Genomic DNA, 26,927 nt, shown 5'->3' on the forward strand with positions numbered 1-26,927 from the left:
CTCTCTTCTCTGTTGACAGCAACTCAACTAATGAGGGAACTAATGTAAAGAAGTGCTGCAAAGGATTCTGCATCGATATCTTGAAGAAGTTGTCTAAAACTGTCAAGTTCACATATGACCTCTATTTGGTGACTAATGGGAAACATGGCAAAAAAGTCAATAATGTGTGGAATGGAATGATTGGTGAAGTAAGTTCTGTTAGGTAAAAGAGCTCCTAAGTAAGAACTTAGCAATGTTTGGTTTTAATTCTTTTGGAGAAACGAGGTATTCTCTACTGAGTAATATTGGTGGTGTCTTCTCTTTGTGGATCAGGTGGTGTATCATCGTGCAGTTATGGCTGTGGGGTCTCTCACTATTAATGAAGAGCGCTCTGAAGTGGTTGACTTTTCGGTGCCATTTGTTGAGACTGGGATTAGTGTTATGGTGTCGCGGAGCAATGGCACAGTTTCACCATCTGCTTTTCTAGGTATGATTCTCCAACTCATCCAGATCATTTAATTGCATTTCCATAGAGCTGGGTAGGTTTCATTGTTCGTTAAGCTCTACAGTACATTGACATGTTTCTGTCAAGTTTTGAATTTTACATTAGGAAGTTTGTACCATGTTGACATGCTGATTAACATGATTGTTCCATATGAGCATAGTGCTGTTAGTTTCGGATGCAGTCAGTGAAAACGAATGATAGTGATTTCAATATGAAAAAGAATCCCCCAAAATCTTCAGTTGGGAAAATTACTTCCTCAAAACCTGCTTCTTTACAAACTAATTTATACTTGTTTAGCCCATTACAAATGGTTTCATATCTTTTTAACATTCATATTCACAAAATAATTAAAAAACCCCTTGTAGAATAGTTAAGAAAAAGAGACTTCCTTATGATTGGAAGAGATCTGATAGCTAATTTGATAACAGTTACCTCTGGCTTCTGAACACCATACTACTGCACTGGAGAGCTTCTGAGTGTTTTCTCCATTGATGCAATTGAACAGGGGAGTTGTGATGATGCATTTGAACAGTGGAGATACAGCAAAGATATGAAAGGCTGGACAGAAAGGAGGTGGGATATAAAGAAACAAAGACTTTGGTGGTCTTTCCTTGTTTGCTTCTTGTTTCAATTGTTCATTTCTCCTTTCATTATTTCCCTCTCTTTCTCTTTTAGTGCTTATTGTTTACTTCTGTATTTGGTGGTTAGCCTGAATTTACCTGAAGCTGAAAAGAGAATAAGCCATGAGATGGATCAAAAGTGCCCGGAATGCTGTTATGTTCCCCATAGTGTATTTGGGCCCAGTATTTTTAAAGACATTTTGCACAGAAAAATCGTGATAGTGACACTAAAATAATTTACATGAAATTGGGAAAAAAAAAAAAAAAAAAAATATCAGTATTTTCCAGATATCTTACGGAACAGTTTAGTATGTTCAAGTCCATTGGGTCAGCAGCGATGCCATTTTTCCATCACTGATTGTATGGTTTCTTTTTAGACTCCTAAGTGTCAGTTCTTCACTTCCACTGAAATTGCTTGTAGGCATTGAGGAGCAGATTGTTGATGTAGTATCAGCTACAAGTGGGCAAATAATTGGGCTTTCTTGCACAAGAATCATCATTTAGCCACAGAGCTTATTTCTCATACCTGTTCCATAAAGGCACATTACAGAGAAGATGCAAAGAAATATAACACAGCAAGTAATCAAATAACTTCCCAAATGCGGTGATACCTAAACAGATTTTGTTGGTGGTTAATATTTTTGTTTAATGAATGAAAGACTTTTAAATGAAATTATAAGAGGCTGTACTTTTAATGAAAATATTCAGATAGTCTTTTCATTTCTATAAGTCATTGACTTGTAAAGTTAATTAATTTTTTAAATTGCAGTTGCAGCATGTTGAAATTATCATTTGTAAGATAAGTACGTGGGGCATTCTCTAAATGTGCTGCAAGTGCAGTTGATTTTCACTATGGACTCTGCTTACCTCTTAAAAACCTGCTTACAGCTACCATCAAAAGAGAGGCTGCTTTTGCATTTTTCACAACAGCATAGTTAATAGATTTCTAAAATGCATTTGATATTATTGGTTTACTTGGACATACATAAAATTCAAAAAGTAAAAATAACCCCTTCTCATGAAGCTCTATAGAATAGCATTACTTTTGAAGAAATCTGATTTACTGCACCAAGAAATCAAGTCTTGTTCTCAGAAGTATGTTCTGGGTTTTTAGATGTAGATGAAACTGCCACTTTACTGGAATTGACTGTGTATTTCAATGAGGTGTGCATAGTAGTAAAATGCTTACTGTGCAAAATACTATCAGGTAGGTAACTGAATTTAGTCACAGACTGATTTTGTTTCAATTAAGTGAATGTCTAAGAATAGAGGCATCTTACATACCTCTTCTAAAAGATTTTTTAAAAACCTGTCAAATACAATATTATTATTTTTAAATAGCACTTGATTACAGGTCATGAAATATCTGTTTTTGTGATTTGTTACAATGAATGTAGACAAGTACAGGATTTTGTCTGAACTAGATTTTCCATTCAGTGGTTGTGTCCAATAGATTTAAGTAACTTATGGGCTGACAGCCTCTTCCTCATTATCTGCTGTGTTCCGAATCTGATGTGGGTGTCTCCTTCCAATGAGAATTTTATCCACATTAAAACATTTTCATATCGTACTAAAATTCATATATACTAGAACCACAAATAAATTTTTTAAAGATTCTGTAGAGATTTGATTCAACTTGATTTAACCAAACAAACTAAATAAGGGAACCTTCAAATCTAAATGTCTATATTTTTAAGAGGGAGAGAGTTCATAGGTGAGGTCAGTTTTCTTTTTTGGAGGCATTGGTGGAATAGGAAATCTATGGCCCTATTTTATGTATTGTTTAAGTATTGGTTTTGGTGGTGGGAGGTAAAACTCAAAGTTAGTGGAGTAAGGCATCTTTTTCATTGCTCAATATTCTCCATTGCCAATCATTTGAAATGTACACTGGCAAGTCATATGTTAATATTTTTCTGCCATACCATAGCTTTACTGAAAATTCTTATAAAACCTGTTGCTTGCCTGAGGGAAGTTGTCTTTCTGTCCTTTGAGAATCAAAGAATAGTGTTGAATGCGTAATTTGTTCTCTAATAGGACAGGAAGATCGACATTGTTATTCAATTGATTTTGTACTTGTTCAATCTTACTGCTTGCTATTCTAAATAGCTTTTTATTTTCCTATTGCTTCTTTTAATTCTCCACCTTGTTACCAGACTGCTTAAATTATTAAAGAGCATTCTGCTTAAACTGTTGTTTATAGCTCATTTTTTCACATCGGCTTGTTTTGCCCTTTGCTTTATTTAGATTTTGACAAATTACCATTGCTGCTTCTACACTTTTGCTTTTGATAAGAGTTTATATCAGGCTTGCTTTCTTCTATGAGAATGCTGTCAAAATTGTATGATAGTTTTACATGAATTCCAATTTAATCCAGTTAATATGTAAATTCATAGAATACTTAATAACTGTATTTGGCTACATAATGTCCTTTACCTGTCTGCATCTGAATGGATCTTTCTCTGCCTTTTAAGAATTCTGTTATTTTGCTAACTTACTAGTCTCTTCCAATCAAATAATTATAGTAATTGAAAGAACTTCATAACCTCTCTTAAAAATAAAACAATTAAAAAAACCCCAAACTGTTCCTTAACCTTATCTTAAAAACAGAAAGAGAGCAGTTTGGCTTAAAATTTCCCTGCCTTGCCTTTTTAGTTCACATCCAAAATCACCAGTGGGCCTATTTGGAATTTGGTCTTTCCTTGGTTCCAAATTTCTGAAGAAATTATAGCAAAGGCAAATGATCTCATGAGATTTCCATGCTTGGACCCAAATTATTACACTTCATTCTAGTTCTGGGTCAATCATTCATGCTAACTCGGGCAAGGTTCAGATTGAGTTATGGGGCTTAGCACATCTCCACTCTCACTCATAGTCATTTTCTGCAACGATGGAAGAATTTTCAGTGGTTCAAATCTTATTTTAAATCAAAGAATGAAGAAGTTAGGATTGAGGAACCTCTTGGACTTTCAAAAACAGGCAAAGCATTGGAATACACTAATTTCTTGTCATTGACAAGTGCTTCTTGATTCTGTCCTAAGATTTTTTTTTCTCCCACTTCAGAGCACACTCACACTTGCGTTGTCTACCAAAATTAGCATATAAAATGCCCCCAAATAAGCTGACCTGATAAAGAGACATTACTTTGCCATACAAAACCTTTCTTACATATAATCTTGTACCATGACAGCTACCACAGGGACTCCTGAAATGACAGAGAATTTGTGATTGAGCAAGATGATATTTAAGAACTTTGTGTTATCACATACTATTACTATATCCAATCCTTTCAAAAAGTTGGTGCTTATCTGGTATTTGACACTGCTATTAGTTTTCTGTTCCAACCTACTTCTTTTACTTAATTGTGGTTTTACAGTCTTTTGAACTGATGTTCAGTTTTCCATAAAAACTTTTTGATTTCAGAAATTTGCTCCCAGATGAGAATGAGACTTTCAAAAGGATGTGTTTGCAATTGGTAGAACCAACATCTTCATTGCAGGTAGATGCAAGTGAACACAGAGAGAAAGAAATTCTGAAAGAAAAAAATTTAGTTTGAATGCAAGTATTTAGCTTTTTTCCCAACACTTGTTGTTGGCTAGAAAACAAAACAGAAGTCTACTTCACTGAATTACCAAATGTATTGAACATACACTTAATTGCTTTTGCTCTGCAGAAACACAGTCATAATGGTTGGACCATTCTGTTGATAAATGTGTATAACATAGGATAAATAGAAATGGGCTACCTGATTGTAGACTGAATAGGCAGCGAGTCAAACTAATTATTTGCCCCTCAGTGTCAGTGAAGGCTTTGTCGAAGAAAAGTGTGCAGCCTTTGGTTTTGAATCGCAACTTACATTTAAGATTTTGACTGTATGAATTTTGTGTATATATACTAACAAGAGTTCTTTATATATTGCTACGTAGTTATTTGCTAGCATTTTGGTTGGTAAAAGCTAATTTGAAGAAAGCTGCTGGGCTTGCCTAGCTGAAGACGTTAGAATTCTTGTGCTGCAACTGGTTTAATGAACTGTGTTTCTGTTTCTCTTGTCTGTTTTGCTGCAGAGCCTTTTAGTGCTTCTGTCTGGGTGATGATGTTTGTGATGCTTCTCATTGTGTCCGCCATGGCTGTCTTTATATTTGAGTACTTTAGTCCTGTAGGATATAACAGGAACTTGGCACAAGGGAGAGGTAAGCTTTGCATTTTACACAACCCTAAAGCTACCAAAAAAATCATGTATTTCCCATTCCTCGCCGTCCACCTTTTAAAATAAACATAACATAGGAATAAACCAGTAAAAACAGCTAGTAATTATGTTTGCTTTTCATTTAACATACGATTTCTTGAGAGCTTATGTGGTCATGTTTGTATTCTAATTCATTGGACTAAAGACATATAGAAGGGTAACTGATATCAGAGAGAGTTGTATTCAGGCAGTGTTTGGTTAGTGTACTGTATCAGTTGTAGAGTGCCAGCTTAAAAAAGCATTGGAATAAGTTCTACAGACTCCTGACTTTTATGAATTCACAATTAGTTCAGAGAAAATGATCTAAACTGGTGTGGTTTGGTGGACAATCTGGAAAAACAGCAGTTACATTGTACATAGTTTTATATAGTCCCTGTAAAAAATCTGGTGAACCCAGCCTTGAAATGAGGCCAGTGGCAGAAGGGCATTGCTTCTTTCTGTGTAGCATCCATGGTTATAGAAACTTCTTTTTCAAAATATAGCAGCACAACAAATTTAATACAGAGCTTGCCTTTCTCAGTGAAAGCTGCAGTTGTATATGATTAACACTTTGACCTGAGAATGATTCCATGTATTGTGGTGCCTTCATCCTTCCCTTTCTTTACTTACAGTTGCGAGTGCAGCCTGGTTTTAATTTCTAAATCATACTTGCCTCATTTTATCACCAGAGATCTTCCAGCTTGGTGAACACAGTTCTGGAGACTATTACAAGCTAATGGTTTCTTCCAGATTATAATTGTCTTGTTCCCTGAAAAAAGGGATTCTTGTAATGTTCAGATGATGTTATCATTTCAGTAAGATGGTAAATGTGTAACCTCTGTCCAAAATAAACACTGTGTTTAGGAAGGGGACATCAAAGGTGAATATGGACACTGGGGATCTAAGGGCTAGGCTGTTCTTTTCTGTGCCACCTCATGTGCCGGAATGGATTATTTAGTGTAGTTACGGCTACAAAGGCATATTATGGCACCAGACCATCCTAACTTAGCTCTAGACACTTGCCATGAATCCAGCTGCTGTTCATTTGAAAGCTTAAAATAAATGGGAATCTTTATGTAGGTTACATCTTTTCCTAGGCATCTTTGCAGGATGAAGCCCAATGGTAATACAATCTCCAGTAGCATAAACAGAACTTTAGACTGCTTTCTTGCATTATACTTTCCCTATCATTGTTGTTCAGAAAATACATATTATCCCCGTATCAGCTCAGTCTTAAATGGTTCTAGAAGGTAGTTTCATAAACCAAAAATCAGCTCCATTGTGTTTATTTTACTGTACTCTATCTTAGCACTGCTGCAGAGTAGAAGGAGGATAATCTAAGATGTTGTGCTTGGTTGCATTGTGAAAAATTTGCACTGTATTAGAGAGTATTTCTATTGAAATGAGAATGTGCACTGAGTATACCCAATTTGGGTTTTATTCTCTTAATAATAATTAAATTATTATTAAAATAAACCATAATTAAATTAATAACTAAATCTGAGTTTATAATGTGCTTCCCCTTGAATAACGGGACAGGGCAATGATGGAGGTGATATTACAGGTGTCTGCATCAGAGCTTATTGTCTGAATTGCCATTTAATTGAAAAATAGATACTTATAAAAAGGTCAAATGAGTCACAGTCAGGGGAGGCCTGTTTCTTTTCACTGAGGATAAAGGGAGTCTAGATGATGAGCAATATGTGATGACTGCACTGTACTTACCTAGAGCTGGGTAAGAACAAACTTCCCGTTATTCTCATAGGGCTCTACAAATAAAGCCTTTTAAGTGGATAATAGCATTGCTAATCCACTTTTGCCACTATGTGGGCATGAGGGCATTGTGCTTACCACTTCTTCTTGCTTTGGGATGAATTAAAAGCTACTGAAAACAGGTATAACAGAAATTACGGAAAGGATTAGCTGGGACAGGCTTTTACCTGTAATGCCAACACATTTGAAGCCACAGAACTGACTCTGAACACGTGAGGTAGCCAGAGTCTGGTTGGCTCTAAGTTACCTAGCTATACAGGTAGCTCCTTTGCGTTGACTTACTGCTTTACCCTTTGAGTGCGAAGTTGCTTAAAAGCAGGTGACGTATTCACATGTTTTGATCTTAAATATGCTTACATAAACTTCAAAAAGCATGATGTTGGAAGACTGGAGATGCTAAAAAAATAATTTGGATGAGAAAAGTACTAGAATTGAATCATTAAGACTTAAACTCACAGTTTTCCATTTTACATGTCCGCTGGCACAGAAGACTGAAACGGGCAATACTGTGCACATACCTTACTGCAAGAGGCATACCAGTTTGCTTCTCCAAACCTATGCTTTTCATTTTCATTTTAAAAATTTTGAACTAAATACCACATAGAAAAATGCTGAATTATGTTTTACAAATATAGAAATTAATGTCATTACAATAGAGAGAACCTATGGTAAATCCTGTGATTCCATTTGGAGTACAGTGAATATGTACTGAGATATTTTTTAACCATCTCTTTGTGAGTAATTTGTTGTGATTATGTAGGGTATCCTGCCAAGGTTTAATTTAACTGCAACTAAAATAACTGCTCTTTTGCAATTATAGATCCCCATGGACCATCCTTTACCATTGGCAAGGCGGTGTGGTTACTCTGGGGCTTGGTGTTCAACAACTCCGTGCCTGTGCAAAACCCCAAAGGGACGACAAGTAAAATCATGGTGTCGGTTTGGGCTTTCTTTGCTGTCATTTTCCTGGCTAGCTATACTGCCAATTTAGCTGCTTTTATGATTCAAGAGGAATTTGTTGACCAAGTGACTGGACTGAGTGATAAAAAGGTAGGTCTTCAGCTCAAAAGAGGTCAGTGTCTATTCTTCATAATCCTTCTACAAATTTGTACTTGGTAGTAAAAAAACTCTGAGCAAGATAATAAGCTAAAACTGGATGATTTAATTCTGAGTAACCCTTTACTAACAAACCTAAGACCTAAAGCATGAAAATATCAGACTGTTTTCAAAGTCTTTGAGTTGCCTTTTCAAAAGTAACTGCATTAATTGAAAAGTACCTTTATTTTGTGATGAAAATAAATTCCTGTTTGATTAAAAGGAATGCCTTACCAATATACAAAAGCTTGAAAGATGAAAAAGTCAGTCTGAATGCAGGGAAGGCATATTTAAAATTATTTGAACATCTCTGTGTGGAATATTAATAATATATTAATTGACAAAATATTAATAAAACCAGCAACTATCCAGTAATTATTGGAAGCCAGTTAATGCTCCTGAAAAAAATGTGGTTTTGCTTTCTATGTAGTGTGCAAGGAAGCTATAGAAAGAGTTCAGATTTAAAGTGGTGCCAGCACAAATAAGCAAAGAGAAATGATACAAAGTGATACGTATTGTCTGTGGATATTTGAATGTTTTCCTTGTGTAAAATGACAAGAGTAAACAGGAAACAGATAGGAAAATTTGGGGTTTTGTGTTATCACATTGAAGTGAGATGTAAATTATGTAGGATAAGGCGCAGAATTTTGATGTGTTTGTGGAAGATGCTTTCCCAATTCAAGAACTTCCGTGAGAATTTCACTTTGAGCAGTAGACTCTGATAGTTCACTTAAACCCTACTCAAGTTTCACACCAATTGACAAATAATAAATATCCATATTTTTCATATTGTTCTAGCTTGACTGAACTTTCTTCTGCTGAAAGTGTAATTCCCAGATCTTTGTACTTGTGAATTTTAATCGATAGACTTATAAATCAGAAACCTAGCAATTAATTATTTTTTATTTCATTTGTGTGACTGTTATGTAATAGTGGTATTGCATGGAGGGATTGAAGTCCATTTGCAAAATTATTGTTGTGATGGATATGCACAAAATACATAAAGGGCATGCTGTTTTCAAGTTTTTCCCCAGTTGTTTTAAAGTGAAACTAAATATTGACATTAAGAAGTAATACTTAAATAGAGTATAACACAGGGGAAGACTTCACAAGGGATTTTTCTCAAAGGACAGAAAATAAAGGAAATTATTATTCAAAAGAAGGCAACAGCGCAGATAGCCTTGTGTCTGTTTTTTGTTTTAACTGCTTTTTATGACCAGCCTTTGATTGATCTTCTGAAGTATCAAAACACAAATTGCAAGCATGGCTAGAGGAAAGACAGATAAAAAGAAACAAAAAATGATAGTAGTTTTGTTTTCATTAAGTCGTGTTGTCACAAAACCTTTGAAAGAGTATTAAGACTGTTAAATATACCTCTATTTTAAGATAATATTCTTAGTAAGAGACAGATAAAAGGTATTCTTCTCTTGAGGCTAAAAAAAAAAAGGATCAGAGAAATGTCTTTCTCCTGTTTGTGAGAAAGTACAGAGCGTTTTCTCGGGAAGTCTGAGTTTTGGCAGGATTTGGCTTGCACCTGGCACAGCAGCAGCATTCGGGTCTGCCAGTGCACCCTTATCTTCCTCTCTTTGCTGGCTGTTTGCCACTCTCACCTATGGGCTAGGAAAATGTCAGTATTTGTTCTGTAGCTTTTGGCTAAAAACTTCCTTATTTTTGTAATTTTTCTATTCGCTCTGCTAAGTAGGATTTTATTTCCACAAAAAGCAAAACAAAAATAGAAAAATACTTGAATCAGAAAATACCATCTGTTTTTGTGTGGTCTGCTGATCATTTATTTGATTTGCCACCTTTGTTTTTATTTTACAGTTCTTCAAATTTTGCCTGAAGCATAGAGAGATGAATCAGGGGAGCTATGCCTTTTCTGATTCAATTAAACAATCCAGAAGTCCAGAATACCAGCGATCTATTTCAAAACATTATTCTTGTCATACACAGGTTTTGCCTCCTCCACAACACTGAGGTTTCTTGGATTTAAAAAATTCAAAAAATTAAGGAAAATTTATGGGAATATAATCTGATTCATGTTAAATTATTTTTCTCCCCTCTTTGCCTTGTTGCTGCAATGTTGTTAGTAGAACAGTTCAGGAATTCGCAACAATTTTACTGTTGTTCAGCAGAGAACTCTGACCCTTGCTGCAAGCAAAGCAGTAATAGGCAAAGGCCAGTGAAAAGGGACAGAAGTATGGGTAAAATTAATTTTAAATAAGTAATATCTAGAAGTTCAATAAGTTTTTGAAAAACCTTCTGGGTATGTAAATTAGTTTACTATTTGCCTCTCCCCTTTTTTCCTACTGCCGCAACTGAAGAGTCAAGCTCTTTTGTCAATGCTGTATTGTCAATGCAATGAAGTATTCCCAATTAGATACTGGGTTTCTCAGTCCAGCTCCGTATGTGACAGACTATAGAGAAGAGAAGTCAGGAAAAAACTCTTCTCTCTCTGAGCAGTCACCCCTGACCCTCAGCATTCAGTATCTACCCATTCAGGAAATGTGTTACACTCTAGCATCTGGTTCACCGGGTTTGCTGAACACACGATAATGTGCCATTTACCCTTCTTCGCTTTAAGACCTCTTGATAGTTTCTTCAACCTTCATAATGTTCAAGGTGTTCAAGGAATGTGTGGACATGGCATTGTGGGACATGGTTTAGTGGGCATGGTGGTGCTGGTTGATGGTTGGACTTGATGATCTTACAGGTCTTTACCAACCATAGTGATGCTGTGATTCTGTGAATTTCCGAATGCCATGTCATCTATGTGTCACCCAGGAATACATGGCACAGCATGTACTGGAGTTACTAGGGGTGGGTGTTCATAAATTCAAATGATTCAGAAAATGAGAAGAAAATTGTATTTTGACATTCTTGTGTATGTAAAATTTTTAAAAGCTTTGTGTTCATAAAAAGGTACAGAAAATGAGTCCACAAGTATCCAGCAAAGCTGGCATTCATAGCACTTGTTACTTTTGAGAGCATTTATGCCTTTTTCATGTAATGAAAGAGAGACAAGATTACTAAGGGAGAGTAGATAGCAGTGGATAGAATTGTCTTGCAAAGCGTTTGTCAGCTGTGATTCCTTCGCACAGTCACATTTTAAGAATGCCCCATGTGCATGTGGTCTAGGCGATTCTCTTCAATAGGAATCCCTTATTCTTATTCCCCTATGCCCCTATAATTCTCTTAATAGGAAGCCTTAATTATGCCATTTACAGGTTCCTTATTTTTGCAAGATTCACAGAATTCTTGTAACTTTGGCTTTATATTTTTGTACAACAAGGTGTCACAAGTTCTATAGTTACTTAGAGATATGTCTGTGTGAAAACAGAGCAGGCTGAGGTCAAAAGGCAGCATGGATGATGCGGTAGTTCGGGTCACCCTCTTACCCCGGTCCATCTCTCCCCTTCAATATTAGACCTTTACAGTACTTTTTGAGGGTTGGCAGGCATAGATATCGACTGCATTTCAGTAACTGATGATTATAATAGTAGTCTCGGAATTGCTAATAGCTATATTTTTCAAAGATCCGAAATCAGATTGTCAGTGTTTTCCATCTGGTAAAAGAAGAAAGGAGAGAGTTCAAATACGGGTGTTTTTCTATCACTCCAAACCAGCCATAATTCCTGTTGAAATCTGCGTGGAGAATATTTAATCTTTTCTACTGTTATAGTAATGTTTTCCACAGTTCCTTAAACTACTCCGGAACAACAACAAGCAAATGCTCCTAATACCAGCCTTTTCAGGCAAGCATGCAAGTCTTCAGATTAAGTCAGTATTTAGTGTTTGTGAAAGATCACTTTACTGACTTGATGAAATTGTCAGTTTTGCAAAGGCATATAGGTTAAAGAAAATAAAAGCAAAAGATTGGCGTTTGTTGCCATGTGCCACAGTTCCAGCAGCTGGCAGATCATGGGGAAATGAGAACGAATTGATTACTCTTCTGAGTAAGAGCAGATCTCTCCACAATTGTGATTCAAGCAGGTGGGTTGTGCATTCAATTTAAGGGTTTTATTAATTATTTTTTAAAAATTAGCATTTCAGAAAATGTCTAGGAAGAAAATTGCTTCTTAGCAGACATGATATTTTTATTTCCCACCACAGGGCTTCAGGGAAAATGAGTGCATGTAGAGACTGGATCCTTTTTTCTTTCTTGTCTCATGCCTGCCACACAGGTCTTTGCTGTAATCACAGAGCCTATACGCTTCTCCAGGACATGTCAGTTCATAGAACATAAGTTTAAAATTATTGATGAGAACTTTATACACCTTAGCTATGACTGCACTATTAGTAAAAAGATTTAAAACCCTTTCTTTCTTCTTTACAAGTAGTCTGTGAGCAGGCAGTAGTAGCAGACAATGGTTTCAAAAAAATTATCTCCTTGTGACTGTTAAAATTCATTGGTTGGGTGTCTTGTGCCAAGAAATTCCAGTTTGTGGATGGTGTTTGAAACTATTAATCTGCTTGTTATCCCTGTGATCTTTGTATGAACTGGTGCTTTTTAGCAATCTCTGCTCTCCTGCAGAAATATATTTGTGTTCCATGAACGTTCAATCTGGGACAGATATCTAAATTCCTTCAGCTATTCCTATGGGAGGAAACTCATCCCAACATCTTAAACGCATATGAATGCTGTTGAAAAGTGAGAATATTCAGAACCAAACTCCATTTCTACATTACCAGGATACTCCACCACAATCTCCCTGTTCCCCTAATTCCCTGCCATACCCCAGGATTAGGAATTGCAGAATGCTCACCATAGCTGAATTTCCAAACAATGTCAGCAGTATGAGCAGCAGAAATTTTTGCAAGTCTTGAAATCGAGGTTGTTTCTTTAATTATTTTTTCCAGTTCTATTGACTGGAAAATTCGATACAGATATTAGGAGATATTGGAAGCCATCTCACTACTTCAGGGATTCATTATCTGTGGATTTAAATAAAGTTAATAACAAGCTACATCTATATCAGTAGAATCTCTGGACATATATTTAAGAGCAGGGTTTATTTCAGTTCTGCATAATAAATTCAAAAAAGGAGATAGCAGATATAGGCTAAGAACCATGACTAGTACACAGTGTAATTTTAGTGCATGGGTCAATTAGTATGTGTAAAGTAGTAGCAAAGTAATAATTTAAACAGTAAAGCTGTGAAAAGGGAAAATGAGAAAAGTAAGACATCTGTTATCTAAACGAATAGAGAAAAATAGTTCATTCCTTTATGCTTTGTCAAAATACGCTTAATTAAAATGAAGCATTTAATTGTAGTTCTGTAACATGAAAATATTGTTGCAGCAATAATTTCACAGTCAAGGTCTGATGGAATTGAAAATACTCCCAGTTTTTGTATAAAGTTATTTGTATTCTCTTTGCAAATTGGCACTGGATCCTGGGAATTCTTGATGCCCTGAGACCAAACTTCAAAAAGAGAAGTATTACATATGTAGCCCAAAGGAAGAAGTATCTGTATAAATATGAGCTGTCTTTTGCAGCACGGGGTATATAGATTGTTCTTCTAACTTCAACAATAAAACCAGAGTGCATTTTACCGTGGAATTCATGGGTGACTGCTTTTACCAATGCTCAATTGAATTTCCTCATTAGCCAATAGTTCCTCTAATTTGGGTGGCCTTTTTCATTTATTTCTTAAGTAGACATTTTAACTTAATCCTGAAGTTTCCCTTGGTATTTAAAGGGAGATACTGAAAAGGCACATATAAAATTTTCAGGTCTGTTAGCAAAAGTTTATGTGAGATTATCTGAATGATTTCCAAATCTGAAACCTGAGTGTGCCCTGAGCTATTGCTATTCCTTTGCAGATATTCCCTGGTTCGTTTGTCTGTACTGATGCAATAGTGATAGACAGGGTGAAATTGCAGAGTAAACCTATATGCCCTCAAGCAAATGGTTTGTAGTTTTAAATTGTAGGAATAAATAGGGACTAGGATTATAGGTGTGAGAGCTCCAGAAGCCCTTTTCATGTCAAGTGATGTAGCTGCTGTGCCCCTGGGGAAGATGCAAGAACTTCTATTCCCCTTGAATCACGGTGGTGGAAGGAAAGCCAGCCCTCACCCTGTCCCTCCTGCGCAAAAGCTTCCTGCAATCGCCCGCTCCCGCGGGGAGCAGTGCATCAGGCTCCCTATCAAGTGGTGGAAATGATACTTTTGCCTTCTTTGTGTGGGGACCCACAATGTCTCAGCTGAGATGGAAGTGTGAAATGACTATCAACAAAATAGTTTTCTTTTGATTGCTGTTCACCAGGGTGTCTGCTTGTAGTTTGGGTTCTCTTGGGAGATGTTGCCAGCTGAGGAACATCTTCCAGTATCTCTCTGGTTCTGCTGTCCTGCCCTATTACAATGCATGGGAGAAAGTCACATTAGAGTGGCAAAATTGAGCTGTTTTTACTTTGGATGTGGGTGTTTCTGTAAGTTCAGTCAGTGTGAAGAGACAGTTTCTGGTATAATAGAGCTGAATTAACCCACAGCATTTTCCTAGAAGAAATTTGAGGCAGCTTATACAACTTCTGGTTTTTTCAACCTGAAATTGCCCTTCTTCACATTTTGAATGCCTGAAACACTTTGCTTTTCCCTTTTCTCTCTAGTTTCAAAGGCCGTATGATTATTCACCTCCTTTTCGATTTGGAACGGTCCCAAATGGAAGCACAGAGAGGAATATCAGAAATAACTACCCTGATATGCACCTTTACATGACGAAGTATAATCAGAAAGGAGTGGAAGATGCCTTGGTCAGCTTGAAAACTGGGTAAGCTTTTTTCCATGGATTTTAAAGAATACTGTAGACTTTGCAGAAACTGAGAAATATTGGTCTGTACTGACCATGATACTGAACAGACTGAGGTCAGGCATGCTGTGTCGTGCATGGCTCTTTTTTTTTTTTTCCAACTGCACTGTACAGATATCAGAAAGGAAAATGATTGCCTGTGATTTGTATGACTATTTTAAAATTACATGGAAGCTTTGATGTCCTATGTAAAAGAGATTCAAAGGGCAGAAGTAGTATTTCTCAAATTTAAAGAGAGATGATACAGATGGACCTGGATTTGGGTGGGGCTCAACACAGGACATGATGTTTTGGACAGTCCCTCGTTATCTTTGCAGAACTCTCTCTCTTAGCAATGTGCTTTCACAGGGTGAATTTCTGACAAAGCTTGTTTGTCTGGCCAGTGTGCAACTACTTGTTATTTCTTTTCAACCTCCCATCCCTTTGGTATGTTTTTAGGTCCACTCTTACATTTTCTTCCCACCTCTAATTAGCATGGCCGTGTACATCTACTGTCACATCTTAAGTATTGACTTTGATCTTCGTAAAATCTGTCGAGGTGAGATAGTCTCAGATCTACTATCTAATCCTGCTTCTGTCAATCTTGGTAAATATTCTGGCAAATATTATTGTCCTTCTTCCTTAAGATCTAAGATTTAGACTTGAGTGCCATCCATCCTTTTCTCTCGGAAGTAGCCCATTCTGTCTGGTTGGACAAGGAGACTGAATTCTTAATCCTCAAAAGGTATGAGAGTGACTCACTACTTGTATCAGTCTTCATCTGGGTGACAGGAATGTGTTAGCTCTAGTAATCTTTTCTAAACATATAGGCTTAATAATAGCATGTGTATTTTTGTTAATAATGCTGGATTGCAATAATCACATTTTATCAATACAGTTCATTTAGGTTTGTTTTGTTTTGAAGTGAGAAGGCTAAGTTACCCATAGTGGATTTAAGTACATCTCCTCTAGCCGCTGTTTCAAGGCACATCTTGCCTGCTGTTATTTATGGTGAACACAGGACACATTTCTTCCTATACTAAATTAAGCTGTTACTTTTGGGCCTCTTTTGGGACCTGCTTGCCCTTTTAATTTTTACTCTCCTTCTCTCAAACATGTAGGGGATCGTAACATATTTCTTTTGCAAAAAACCCTTAAGTCCCCAAATCTTTCCTTAGAGTGCAGGTTCCCTTCTTTAAAAAGTTGTCCTTCCTACTGTTCCCTTCTCTGCTGTCTCCATGTTTCTGTCTGGACTCCCTCTGTCGTCATTTCTCTAGGCGTTCTCAATTGCCATTTCTCAAGCACAGTTTGTCCCTAAGATAGACATGTAACATAACATGGGATGAACCTCACCAGAGGTCTTCCCCACTGGAGGCAGAGCTCCTGCTCCGACTGAGCCTGTGCAAGTTGTATTTCCTGGGTGACAGCTAAATTATGCATTATAGATAGTCAGCTGAATGCTACCATTCCTGCTGTGAATTTTTAAAGAAGAAGCTATCCTTAATTTCAGCCATTGCTAGGGCTTGTTCAGTTGGATGGATAGTTTATTTAGGGGATGTATATTCCTTGTACTTTTCTCCAACCATTAGTGCCACTGAAAGCCCTGAAAAACTGCTGTTAGCTTTAAAATCAGGCCACCTGTCAGTCACTTAAGTGTGAAAAAAGTGTGTGTGGGGGGGGATTGCTGACTTCAGGGGAGTTCAGGATGTTCACTGAAACTCAGGCTGGCTGCTCTTGTGCCAGCTGCTGCTCTTCCTCAAAACCTTTAGTCCTTTTGACAGCATAAGCTATTCATTTTTTATAGATACTTTTTTCTCCTGCCCTGCTGGAGTTTCTTTCCTCTTCTAAGTGGTTTCTCAGTGTGGACACCCCGAGGTGCCTACCTTGCTCCTCTTGACTGACATTTCTGCAGCAGATGGTGCAAATAAGCTGCCATGTGTGGTGTTTTCCGGATCAATATAAGTAACTGCTACACACAGCTGTGCTCCTGTGTGTTTTGTCTGAAGGCACCTGCAGAAGGATTAAAGAGCGTGCCATCAGCTGCTGAAGTTTCCTACAATGGAAGTGTCACTTTGTGTTTGCTTAGATCACAGGTTTGGACATCCCAGCAGCAGAGTAGCGTCAACTGGGCTTACATATTTTCTGCCTTCAGTTTCTGCAGAGCAAGAACTGTGCAAAGACCTAATCACTGTAGTAATTGTGGGCAGTAAACTCGGTTACAGATCAGGCACCACGATTGTACCTTCTTTTTGCCTCAGCGTGGTTTCTCTCCAGAAAGATGGTTTCATTTAGGTGACCAAAGCGATCAGGCGCTGTCATCCTCACCTGTCACTTGCACCTTGAGCCCACCCAGATCTTCCTTTTGGCTAAGATGTTTGGTGAGGATGTGACGCAGCTCCCGTGGCCGACACCTCAGGGATCGCTGGAGCTAAAAGTGTCCTGAATGAGAGAGATGAGACTGTTTCTCTCTTTTGTGTAAAGTTTGCCCTTTCATCCTTATCTAGACTTGATCAAGCTTTCACCTTCCCTACTTCACTTGAACCCGTCATTTTTAATACATCTTGCCCCATGGAGCCTATGTTGCTACAGCTCTTTTGAGGATAACCTGTCTCTCCTCCCTCAGACTGTTTCTGCTTCCAAGCAAATATATAATTTCTATTTTCCTCTTCAGTATGTATATGTTCTGCTTACCTTATTACAGCTATTTTGTCTGTTCTCATCTATATCTCTTGCCAAAGCTATTCCTGTACTTTTATCTTTTTTCTTTTTTCATCCTCATCGTTGCTAGCATACAACAAGCAATTTTTCTTACATATGGTAAAGCTTGCTGCTTCTGCACAGCTTTTTGAAGATGAACTACCTGGTAATTATAGAGTTATTGACTATAGACCTGGGAAGAACTTGCAAAGATTGGTTGAAAACTGCTGCTGCGAGTCAAAATAGAAAGTACCTGTATTATTCCTGAAGAATGTTTGTATAAACTGTATGTATTTCCAATCTCACTTTTAAAACTATTTTTGCTTAATTGAAGACATAAGATTTAGTCCCCTTTAATTCCTTATATGTAGTTTTTGATTCTAATTTTAAGGTGGCGCAAAAAATACCAGCAATCAGGCAATACTTAATGATTGAATAATGCTACACATATGGCATCTCATCTAAATAGAATCAAACTATCAAGTAGTCTCTTGTCACAGTTCAATCTGGTTTTGCTGTATCTCAAAGTCTTAAGTCTTTTCATGAGCTTTAATTAGCATTAGCTTCTTGAGATATATTGAGAGCATCTTGGTCTCTGACACCATGATGTTTAATACATAATGTTATTGAGTGGAACTGGAGGGAGAAAGTGGGAAGTAGAAAAACATAAAGCTTTAGATGCACTGATTTCTCTAAGATTTCTCGTTTGTTGGAGATGTGCTCATGTCCCTTTTCTCATTCTGAAAACAAATTTAAAAAAACCCTGGGTTTTTTGTCTCGCTTTCTCACAAGAAGTGAAAAATCAGCTGCTTCAGTCCAGTCGCTAATGTGGCCAGGAAAAATCTCAAGGGCAGAAATAAGAATAGAAATGTGTATAAAATAAATGGTGTTCCTGCCTTTATTTTCCTCGTCTGGTGTAGGGGTTAGATAGGTCTCGTGTCGGAGTATTGCTGTACATGCAGAGATGAGTGTGCACATGTCCGTGTCTGGGAAGCCTTGAACAAAATACCCAGCCCCTTTCTGTTTTCATCTTTCAGAGGTGAAGCTAATAGTGTTTCAAAAATTAACTTAAAAGGAAAGCATTCTCGTTCTTTTTTTTTTTTAATTAGAACAAACAACTTCACTACATGGGCAATAAGCTTGGACATACCTTGTTCAATTAGCATAGAAAATGTTTAAGACCATTCTAGAAAGGAATCAACTGGGAAATGCTGCAAATCAAAATGGAAATGAGATTTTTGCTTTAGACTGACATTGACATCATACCTACTCCTTCAGGTGAATCCCCATGGAGGGAGGTTTCATTGCACTTATTCATGAAGGCTTGTTGCTATCAATGGTGAAGGCAAATTTATTGGCTATATTGGCTTTTCCCCTTTGTTTGATAAGAAATAAACCCTTGTTTCTGAAAATATTAAAAAAAACCAACTATAAAGTCTCAGTAATATCTGCCTCTGGTCAAGAGTGTCTCAGTTCTGAGATTCACAGACACAGTTCTCAGAAAGCTGCTGAAACACCATTTGAACAATGGCAGAACTTTCTGTATTTATTAATTAAAGGTATCAGTTTGCAACCAGGCCTGTTAAAAGGGAACAAAATTCATGCATCTTGTTATTGAAGTATTACTTAATATTTTTTAAAATGGCAAAATATTGTCCCTCCTTCAATGCAATTTAGTACTGAAAGTAATCATGATCTTACAAGCTTGTCAAAAACTGTACCCGTATTTTCCCCTAAATTTCATGCATGTAAGGGATCAGCTGAACCACATGTGCTGTGCTGCCTGCAGAGCTTCAGATTGCTCTTTAGGCAGGAATGAGCAGCTCAGGGATTCTCCAGAGTTTTGTGTTCCTTTTCCTTGATGAAAACAGAAATGGCAGTTATTTTCCTGAGCATTATTCAGAAGAGTAAAGTCTGTAAGACATTAGCTAATGGGTTCTTGGTGGGTGAAGTCCAGCTCTTTAGAGCTGTGGTCGCTCCTCTGTGTTCTTTAGATGTTTATTGATCAAATAAAGTTCTAAAAATGCATCGCAAGCATTTCTGTCTATGCTGCGTTTAATTAATCTACATTTCTAGAACCCTCTGTACCAGGGAGACAGATCCTATTGATTTTGCTTCTTGAAGAGAGAATAAGTCTTCAAATAGGAAGTAGTTAATTATTGTGTTATGTTTACAGTGGCTCTTGGGGTTTGTTTGCTTCTGTTTGCCTTGCTATATTTTTCCAGAAGAGGTTATAATTAAAGAATGCTATCTTTTTGCAAGCAAAACAACCTCACCTGTTGTAATTCTTTGGTGTGGGCTGAGTTTGCATGTGATGTTTCTCCGTGTATGACTGTACTGCTGCTCTAAAACTGTCACGAGGAGAAAATGCAATGGCAAAAAACTGGAAATGCATTTCTTGTTCTCACCTTTGCCCCAGCGCATCTACACTGGAATGTCATCTGGGATTTAACTGCTAATGGCTGAAATTAGAAAATTTAATTGGGAGAATCTCTTCTTGCTGTAGAGATAAAATGGGAAACTTTCACTTGCCTGTTGCCCGTCACTCATGAATCCATCTCATTTTTTTCTTCACTTCCTTAATTTCCCTGAATGTGAGGACTGCAGCTGAGTATCACGCAGTGTATATCTTGTTTCAAGAAAGAGATGGTCTAACTGACGCTGTGTTATGGCAGCATATTGATGTGAGGACTTTATTGCAGTTTCATTCCAAAAAGCTGAGAATGTAACTCGTTTCAAGGAAACTGCAGTAATGAATCCCTTGTGCTCCACAGGCAAGCAGCCCCTTGTTGTGCAGCTGCAGACCCCCTCGCTGTCGTGAGTGGTTTTCAGTTTCTCGTTACAGCCACAGCTGTGACCATATATTCAGGGATTTGATGCTAAAGTTTGCTTGGGACTCCATCTGCCTTCCTGTTAAAGACTGCTGTGCTGGGTAGTTTATACACATCAAGTTTAATACCTTATTCCCTGGTCATCTGTGGCATAGTGGCGGAAGTACGGAGCCACTTGGAAAGAATGCCGTGGTGATAGCGTGGCTGCACTGCCGGCGCCTCGGCATGGCCTCGGGTGCGGGGGATTATCAGATTTGAGCTGTCCCCCGAGAAGATGCTGTCGGCCTGCAGGCGTGTCCTGAGCTGCTGGTCGCTTTGATAGGAACACGTCATAATTCTATTCCTCAGCATTTTTTAATGACAAATAATAATGCTAGAAAGAACACCTGCGAGTGTCTAACTGAAGAGTGTGAGTGGCATGAGAAGTTATTTCCTCCCTGCAAGCACACTCTCCCATGTGAAAACAACAATATGATTATTAATATTTTTTTAGAATCCAATGGTACTAAGCAGGCAAAGTGCAAGAGAAGACCCCAGAAGGCTCTCATGCCCTTTTAACCCTCATTCTCTAAGTTTATTGGCCTGAATTGGATTTTTGTTGTGCTTACAGTGCTTATAAATTGTATCCAATTCACAGCTTTGCACGCTCTGTTATTTGCTGAGCAGATACAGACCGGTCAGGGGCTGCGCCGGCAGCTTCTGCAGCGTGGCACAGGCATAACCAGGAGGCAAACATCTCCGTTTCTGTCAGCTGGAACACAATTCAGATTGTGCCCAGCAGGTCCTTCCGTTAATTAGGCCTGTCAATTAAAGTGGTGGTGTGCCTAAAATCAAAAACAAACCAAACTTGTCTTTTAGGCAGCCAGCTGACATCTCCACTTGGATGCAAAAACATTTTCAATATTTTTTGCAGTATTTTCTATTTATTTTAGCAGAAAAACTGTCATCAAAATTTTCATCAAAGGAAAAACTTTCTAGTTGTTATTCTTTCTGTGGTTCATACCTTTTCACCTGAAAAGAGGAGGGAAAGCTATGAGAGAAATTACCTGTTTGAGAGAAAAATGATATATTTTAATTTTTCATAAAAAGCACAAGTTCTTCATCATTCTTGTGGGCAGGTAGTAACAGCTTGCAACCAGGACTCAAAGAAATGTTCAGCAGACATAAATTTTTAAACTTCTAATCTACTGGCTCAATATTTTTTGACTGTTTCTGATTGACAACAGCTTACAGTATTTGTAATTGAGAATATCCACTCTTTTCTTAGACTTTTAATGTCCAGTACATATAGCGATTCTTTTACCAAATTTTTAAGAAACTACCAGAGATGGTTGACTCTGAAGAGTGTTTGAGGGAGAAAGGGAAAGGTCGGCGGGCACCATGAGATATCTGTAGTCTGTAATAATTCATTGCTTGCAACCCTCCTGGATGCCTGTTATGATACATGAAGAGAAAAACTGTGCTGGAGACAGCTTTAGCACAAGCACTGCTTTATGCAACTGTACTTTAAAATAACGCATCAAATCCTATATATCCAGCTAGCATTCTACGAACATGATGTTTTCCTGCTTTCTCATGGCCTACTCGTCAAAGCGCTCTGGTCTGAGCCTGCTTGCATTTTCTGTTTTCCACAAGCTTCAAAAACAGGATTAAAAAAATCAAACACAGCAACTGAAATAACCAGTTTTTAGATGGGTGATCCTTGCTCCAGTCACATTTTTAAGATGTTGCTGAAACAGCAGCCTGTAGTTGAAGTATGTGCTGATCTTAATGAAGAGGGAATGATGTTCTCCTCTTCCAAAGTGTCTTTCAGAATAGGAAAGCCTCAGAGATCTTCTGGGATACTCAAAATTCACCAGTTTAAACTACTGAAGCTGAAACTCGTTTCTTCACATGTGATTGGAAAAATATTTTCCTCAGTCTGCATCTGTTGTAACTACAATAAAATTTATAATCTAAGATAGGAATTAGCCTTTTTTTTTAAAGGAAAGTACTGAGTGATGAATCCAATTTGTATCTCTTAATGTTGTTTTGTTAAGGAGAAATGTTTAAGAAAATTACGGTCCATATTTTCATCAGATCTACAGGACATTATTTTAAAAGATTTTTGTCAGACCCTGAAAGGGCAAATTATTGTGCCAGGTGATCATTCCTTTAGGGGGGTGATAAATCCAAAATGTGAATGTATGTCATAAGATGAGAAATTAATATTTCAGGTAATTCACTACTTATAACTAGTGGTCAGGAATATAAAATAGTTTAGAGGACTGATTTAACTAGATGCTGGATTGTTCTACTTCTGTACAAAGGCACCCGCTAGATCATTTGTCTGGATGTAACTTTTGGACAGTTTTGGAGGCTGACGCTTAGAAGCATCCCTTTCTGCAGCTGGTCTGAAAGGCAAAATAAAGAATTCAGTCGAGCTGTGTGAAGGACCATGGGAACTCCTTAGAAACAAGCTGAACTGAACTTTAATTTTCTCAGTCAAATGAAATCTGAAACCGAGCTAGACCACATCTGAAGCACTGATGAGTTCAGGCAAGTTTTGCCGTAAATTGTGTATGGAGTATCATATTTTATGCCTGCATACTTTCTGCCTTCTAGCTGGAGTGGAAATATAGATATAAAATACTTTCAGAAACTGTTGTTCTGTAGTACGCTTTAGTGCTGACAAGTTGAAATAATCACAGCTGTAGACCACTTAATATCTTTTTTTGTTTAAGTAAAAGTGAATGTCAGTCGGTCTCTCCTCTTTGCTCTCTCCTCTTTCTCTTAGTGTCTCTCTCGCTGTCTTTTCCCTGTTTGGCACCAGACCTTTGTAAAGTTCAGTAGTGACTGATAGAATATTGCATTTGTGGAGTTAAATTGGCATAGTTATGTTCTGGAGATGAGGCGTTGTAAATACCAAAATTAAAATAAGCTCAGAAAGAAACTGAAGGAATTGGTGGAAGGTGAATAATTTGGCAGCTGTTACACAGGATGGGGCTTAATACAGCCTGTTGCTCATGAAATATCCATTCATCTGAAGCCAAGAACATGTATTCAGGGACAACAGCATCCATACATGCCTCGTTTCTTTTATTCCTCCTTAAGCATCTATTATTTACTAGTGTCATAGATTATCAGGACCTAAGTCTAAGCCAGTGAGGGTCTACTGCCCATGCATGAGTATTCCTAACCATACATACCTCTGGGGAAACTTGTAAGTCAAACAGCACTGAACAAAGATCCAAAGCTACCTGGGAGAGCAAGATGTTTGCCGTGCTCCAGAATGTCTATTTATCCCTATCAATTTTGACAGTAAGTACTAAATTATTGTACAAATACAAATACACTTTCCTTAAAACGATCTGAAGGAGCTAATAATGTGAGTAATGATTTTCTTCCTGGCATTCTGTAAAAAAGAAATCTCTGCTAAACAGTTTGGCCCATTCAGTATTTTCTCTCCTGGTTGGCTGGATTCAGGAAACTTCTGCAATCAATAGCTTCATTTAGTTTGGCATCAGATGGCTGGGGTAACTTAATTTCAATTTACATTATGATGCTTTCTTTTGGACTTCAATCTAATATTTGTTTCAGTGTTCAATATAATATTAATTTTGGTATTGCACTCTGAGGGGAATGATTTTCAATTGATGTTACAATGTAGTCACCCAAGCTAGGAATTGAAAAGCTGGTTTGCAACTGGGCAACTGCTATTTGTGCCAAAAGACTGCAGAGATATGAAAACATTCAAATTTGCTGTTCCATCTAGGCACATTTTTCAGAAGATCTGTTCACTAAAGCATCAATTCTGAAATCTAATAGCTTAAAAGAAGTGTGTGCCTGAATCAGCATAGCTTTCCTGCTTTTACTGCTCGTGTTCCTGCTAAAGTGAGCAGAGTGCAGAGTTTGGACTACAAAGTACCACAGAGCTGGCAGCACAGAGGTGAAGACTTCCTATGGCATTTCCATTTGTGGCAGGATTTTCTGGCATCAGTTTTTCTGATGGCTGATCCCTGTTTCCCCGTCACTTGCCGTCCTTTCAGGAAATGCAGTTATTCTCACATTCTTGTATTTCTTCAACATATGTTAAGAAGTCTAAATAAATAACGGACTGGGTAGAACTTAATGTGCTCTTCCAGAGGACTTTCTGGGGGAGGTTGGTTCTTAAAGGCTTTGAAGAACAGGCAAATACTAATAATGGCATTTGGAGGGTTATTGGGTTCTGAGGAGGTACTCATTGAAATGTCTGGGGATGCTCATGCCTCAATAGTTTCAAGTTATCTATAAGCAGAAGCAGACATCATCATGTCCTTTTAAGCTGGGAAACATTTTCAGGAATTTCTTCATGACCATAAGATAAATGCACTGCCTTTTTTTTCTTTTTTCTTTTTTTTTTTTAAGAAAAAGAAAAAAGCCTGTCTCTCCTGTTCAGCTTAATCCATAGCAACTTGCCCCTAGGAAAAAAAAATGGTTTATAGTAATTTATTTCTAATTACTTTACTCAGTACCTGAGTGCTTTTCTGATTTTTTTGAAAAAAGGTTTTCTCCTGTGTCTGTAGTACCATTTTTTAGGTAAAGCAGTTATCTATCTAATGTCTTTAAATACTAAAAGTGCCTGGAAATAAAATGAACAGGTGAAAGTAGCTATATCCCATCTAACCCCTCTTCTTTTGAGAAGAAGCTATTCTAAGTTTTAGTGTTCATTTGATTTGGGGATGAAATCAGGTGCTTGGTGAAATGTGCTGAATTTATCCTTCATTATGCTATTGTAACTGGGACAAAACCTTTAATCTAAAAATATATTCCCCCTACTCAACTTTTCAAATTTTGTGTTTTGATAAACTGACGCTTTGCAACTACTTCATCGCTTGGCTTCTGAGACTTGAAGTGGGACACTATTCCATTGCATAAATTAATCATAAAGGCACACTGAATTTTCCATTATTTTGTTGCTAAGGGAAATGTTTCAGGGCCTGGGAAGGTGGGTGGACAGAAGGGTGGTGAATGGGAGCTCCTGTGAGTGAGCAGGGTGAATGTGCCCCTTCAGGTAACCACAGCCAAGTGATGCAGGAAGGTTCCCAGGGGCTTTTTTGGCAGCCTGAGATTGCTCTGACAGGTGAGGTGAAGCCTCCACAATCTCTCATGATGGTGTTAATGTCTGTCAGAGCCTGCTCGTTCAAATTTTGTGTCTACATTTTCTGTGTGAAGATTGAAGTGAGGACGGTTTGAGCTGAGAGAAAACTTGAAAGCTCATTTCCTGCTAATGAGTTCATCACTTGACTGGGTTGTTGCAGGGGAGTGGTTGTTAAATTTTCCCCTAATGGCAATGTCAAGATGTCAAGAAATCCATCCAGTATATGTGAACTTAAGATCTGCATGGAGCTATTTGAGTATGTGCTAAAAGATAAAGTCACTGCTGGTGATGAAGTGCCATTGGATAACCTGAAATGCATTTTAGCCAAAACTGGGTAAAAGAAATCATCAGTCCTTCATGCTAAAGGTAAAATATCTGCCTCTCTTGCTCCAGCAGTATCAACGTGTCACTTTAGAGCACTTTCATTGAAGCCTTGTCTTCAGAGCAGCCTTCTTTCCCTTTGACTGCTGCATCGTTCCATAGTGACCTTTTGTCATTAGATCCCCTGGACATAGTTTTAGAGATGCACAAATGATGTTGTGTCTCTCATTGTGCACTTTTGAAATACTTTCTTTTATTCCTTCTGTGGATAAAGAAGGGATAAAATGTAAATTATTAAATTTGTAATACATCTGTAAATCTGTAATGTAAATCCATCATATTTTAAAGCCAGTATTTTTGCACTTGCTGCCTTTCCAACAATGGTATTGATGATCTCTAAAATATATGCCTGTGTTTAATCCAGCTTTAAGTGGATACCAGTTTTTTGCCTAATATGAAATTATAAATGCTACTTTAAGAGTCATGTAAGGCATCTATTCTGCAGACTATGCAATTTATTTTTAAAAGCAAAAAAGCTGAAATGTAGTGTTTTTTTGCAGAATGTTTTGAAAATGAGCTGTCTCTCTCCAAAATTATGTTTAGGAGACAAAGCTTTAATAGGCAAAAGTGTTCTTGATGATGGGGATGGGGTAAAGAGGGAAGGGGAAAGGTGGTGTTAAAAGTATTGTTTGAGGATTCACTGACTTGCAGTCTGATATTTGTAATAAGAGAGTAATTTCAAATATTGTGCTTTCAAAAGACACTTCTGGAGCCTTAGTAAACAGGTATGACACTTGCAAGGTAATAATCTTTGTAGTGTCTTTTGCATTTATTTACAACCAAATTTGAGGAATAACATCTCTTAGTTTTTTTAAGTCACCTAGGCAAATTTCAAAAATAGATCTGATTCCCTTAACTGTCTTTCCTCAGAATAAAATTTATGTAATTTATAATGAATAATTTTTATTAAATATGTAA

The 26,927-nt window shown here is 37.4% G+C and overlaps 1 protein-coding gene across 1 annotated transcript in view; it reads left to right on the plus strand.

Moving 5' to 3' along the window:
- Nucleotides 1-26,927, plus strand: part of GRIN2A (glutamate ionotropic receptor NMDA type subunit 2A) — a 180,937-nt gene that overhangs the window by 130,735 nt on the left and 23,275 nt on the right. The window contains exons 6-10 of the mRNA XM_059826317.1: nucleotides 20-188; nucleotides 313-466; nucleotides 5,166-5,291; nucleotides 7,920-8,149; nucleotides 14,803-14,963. Coding sequence (XP_059682300.1) covers nucleotides 20-188; nucleotides 313-466; nucleotides 5,166-5,291; nucleotides 7,920-8,149; nucleotides 14,803-14,963 — 840 coding nt within the window. The remainder of the gene's footprint in view (nucleotides 1-19; nucleotides 189-312; nucleotides 467-5,165; nucleotides 5,292-7,919; nucleotides 8,150-14,802; nucleotides 14,964-26,927) is intronic.

This window comes from Gavia stellata, chromosome 18 (assembly GCF_030936135.1).
Source record: "Gavia stellata isolate bGavSte3 chromosome 18, bGavSte3.hap2, whole genome shotgun sequence".
Classification (NCBI taxonomy): domain Eukaryota; kingdom Metazoa; phylum Chordata; class Aves; order Gaviiformes; family Gaviidae; genus Gavia; species Gavia stellata.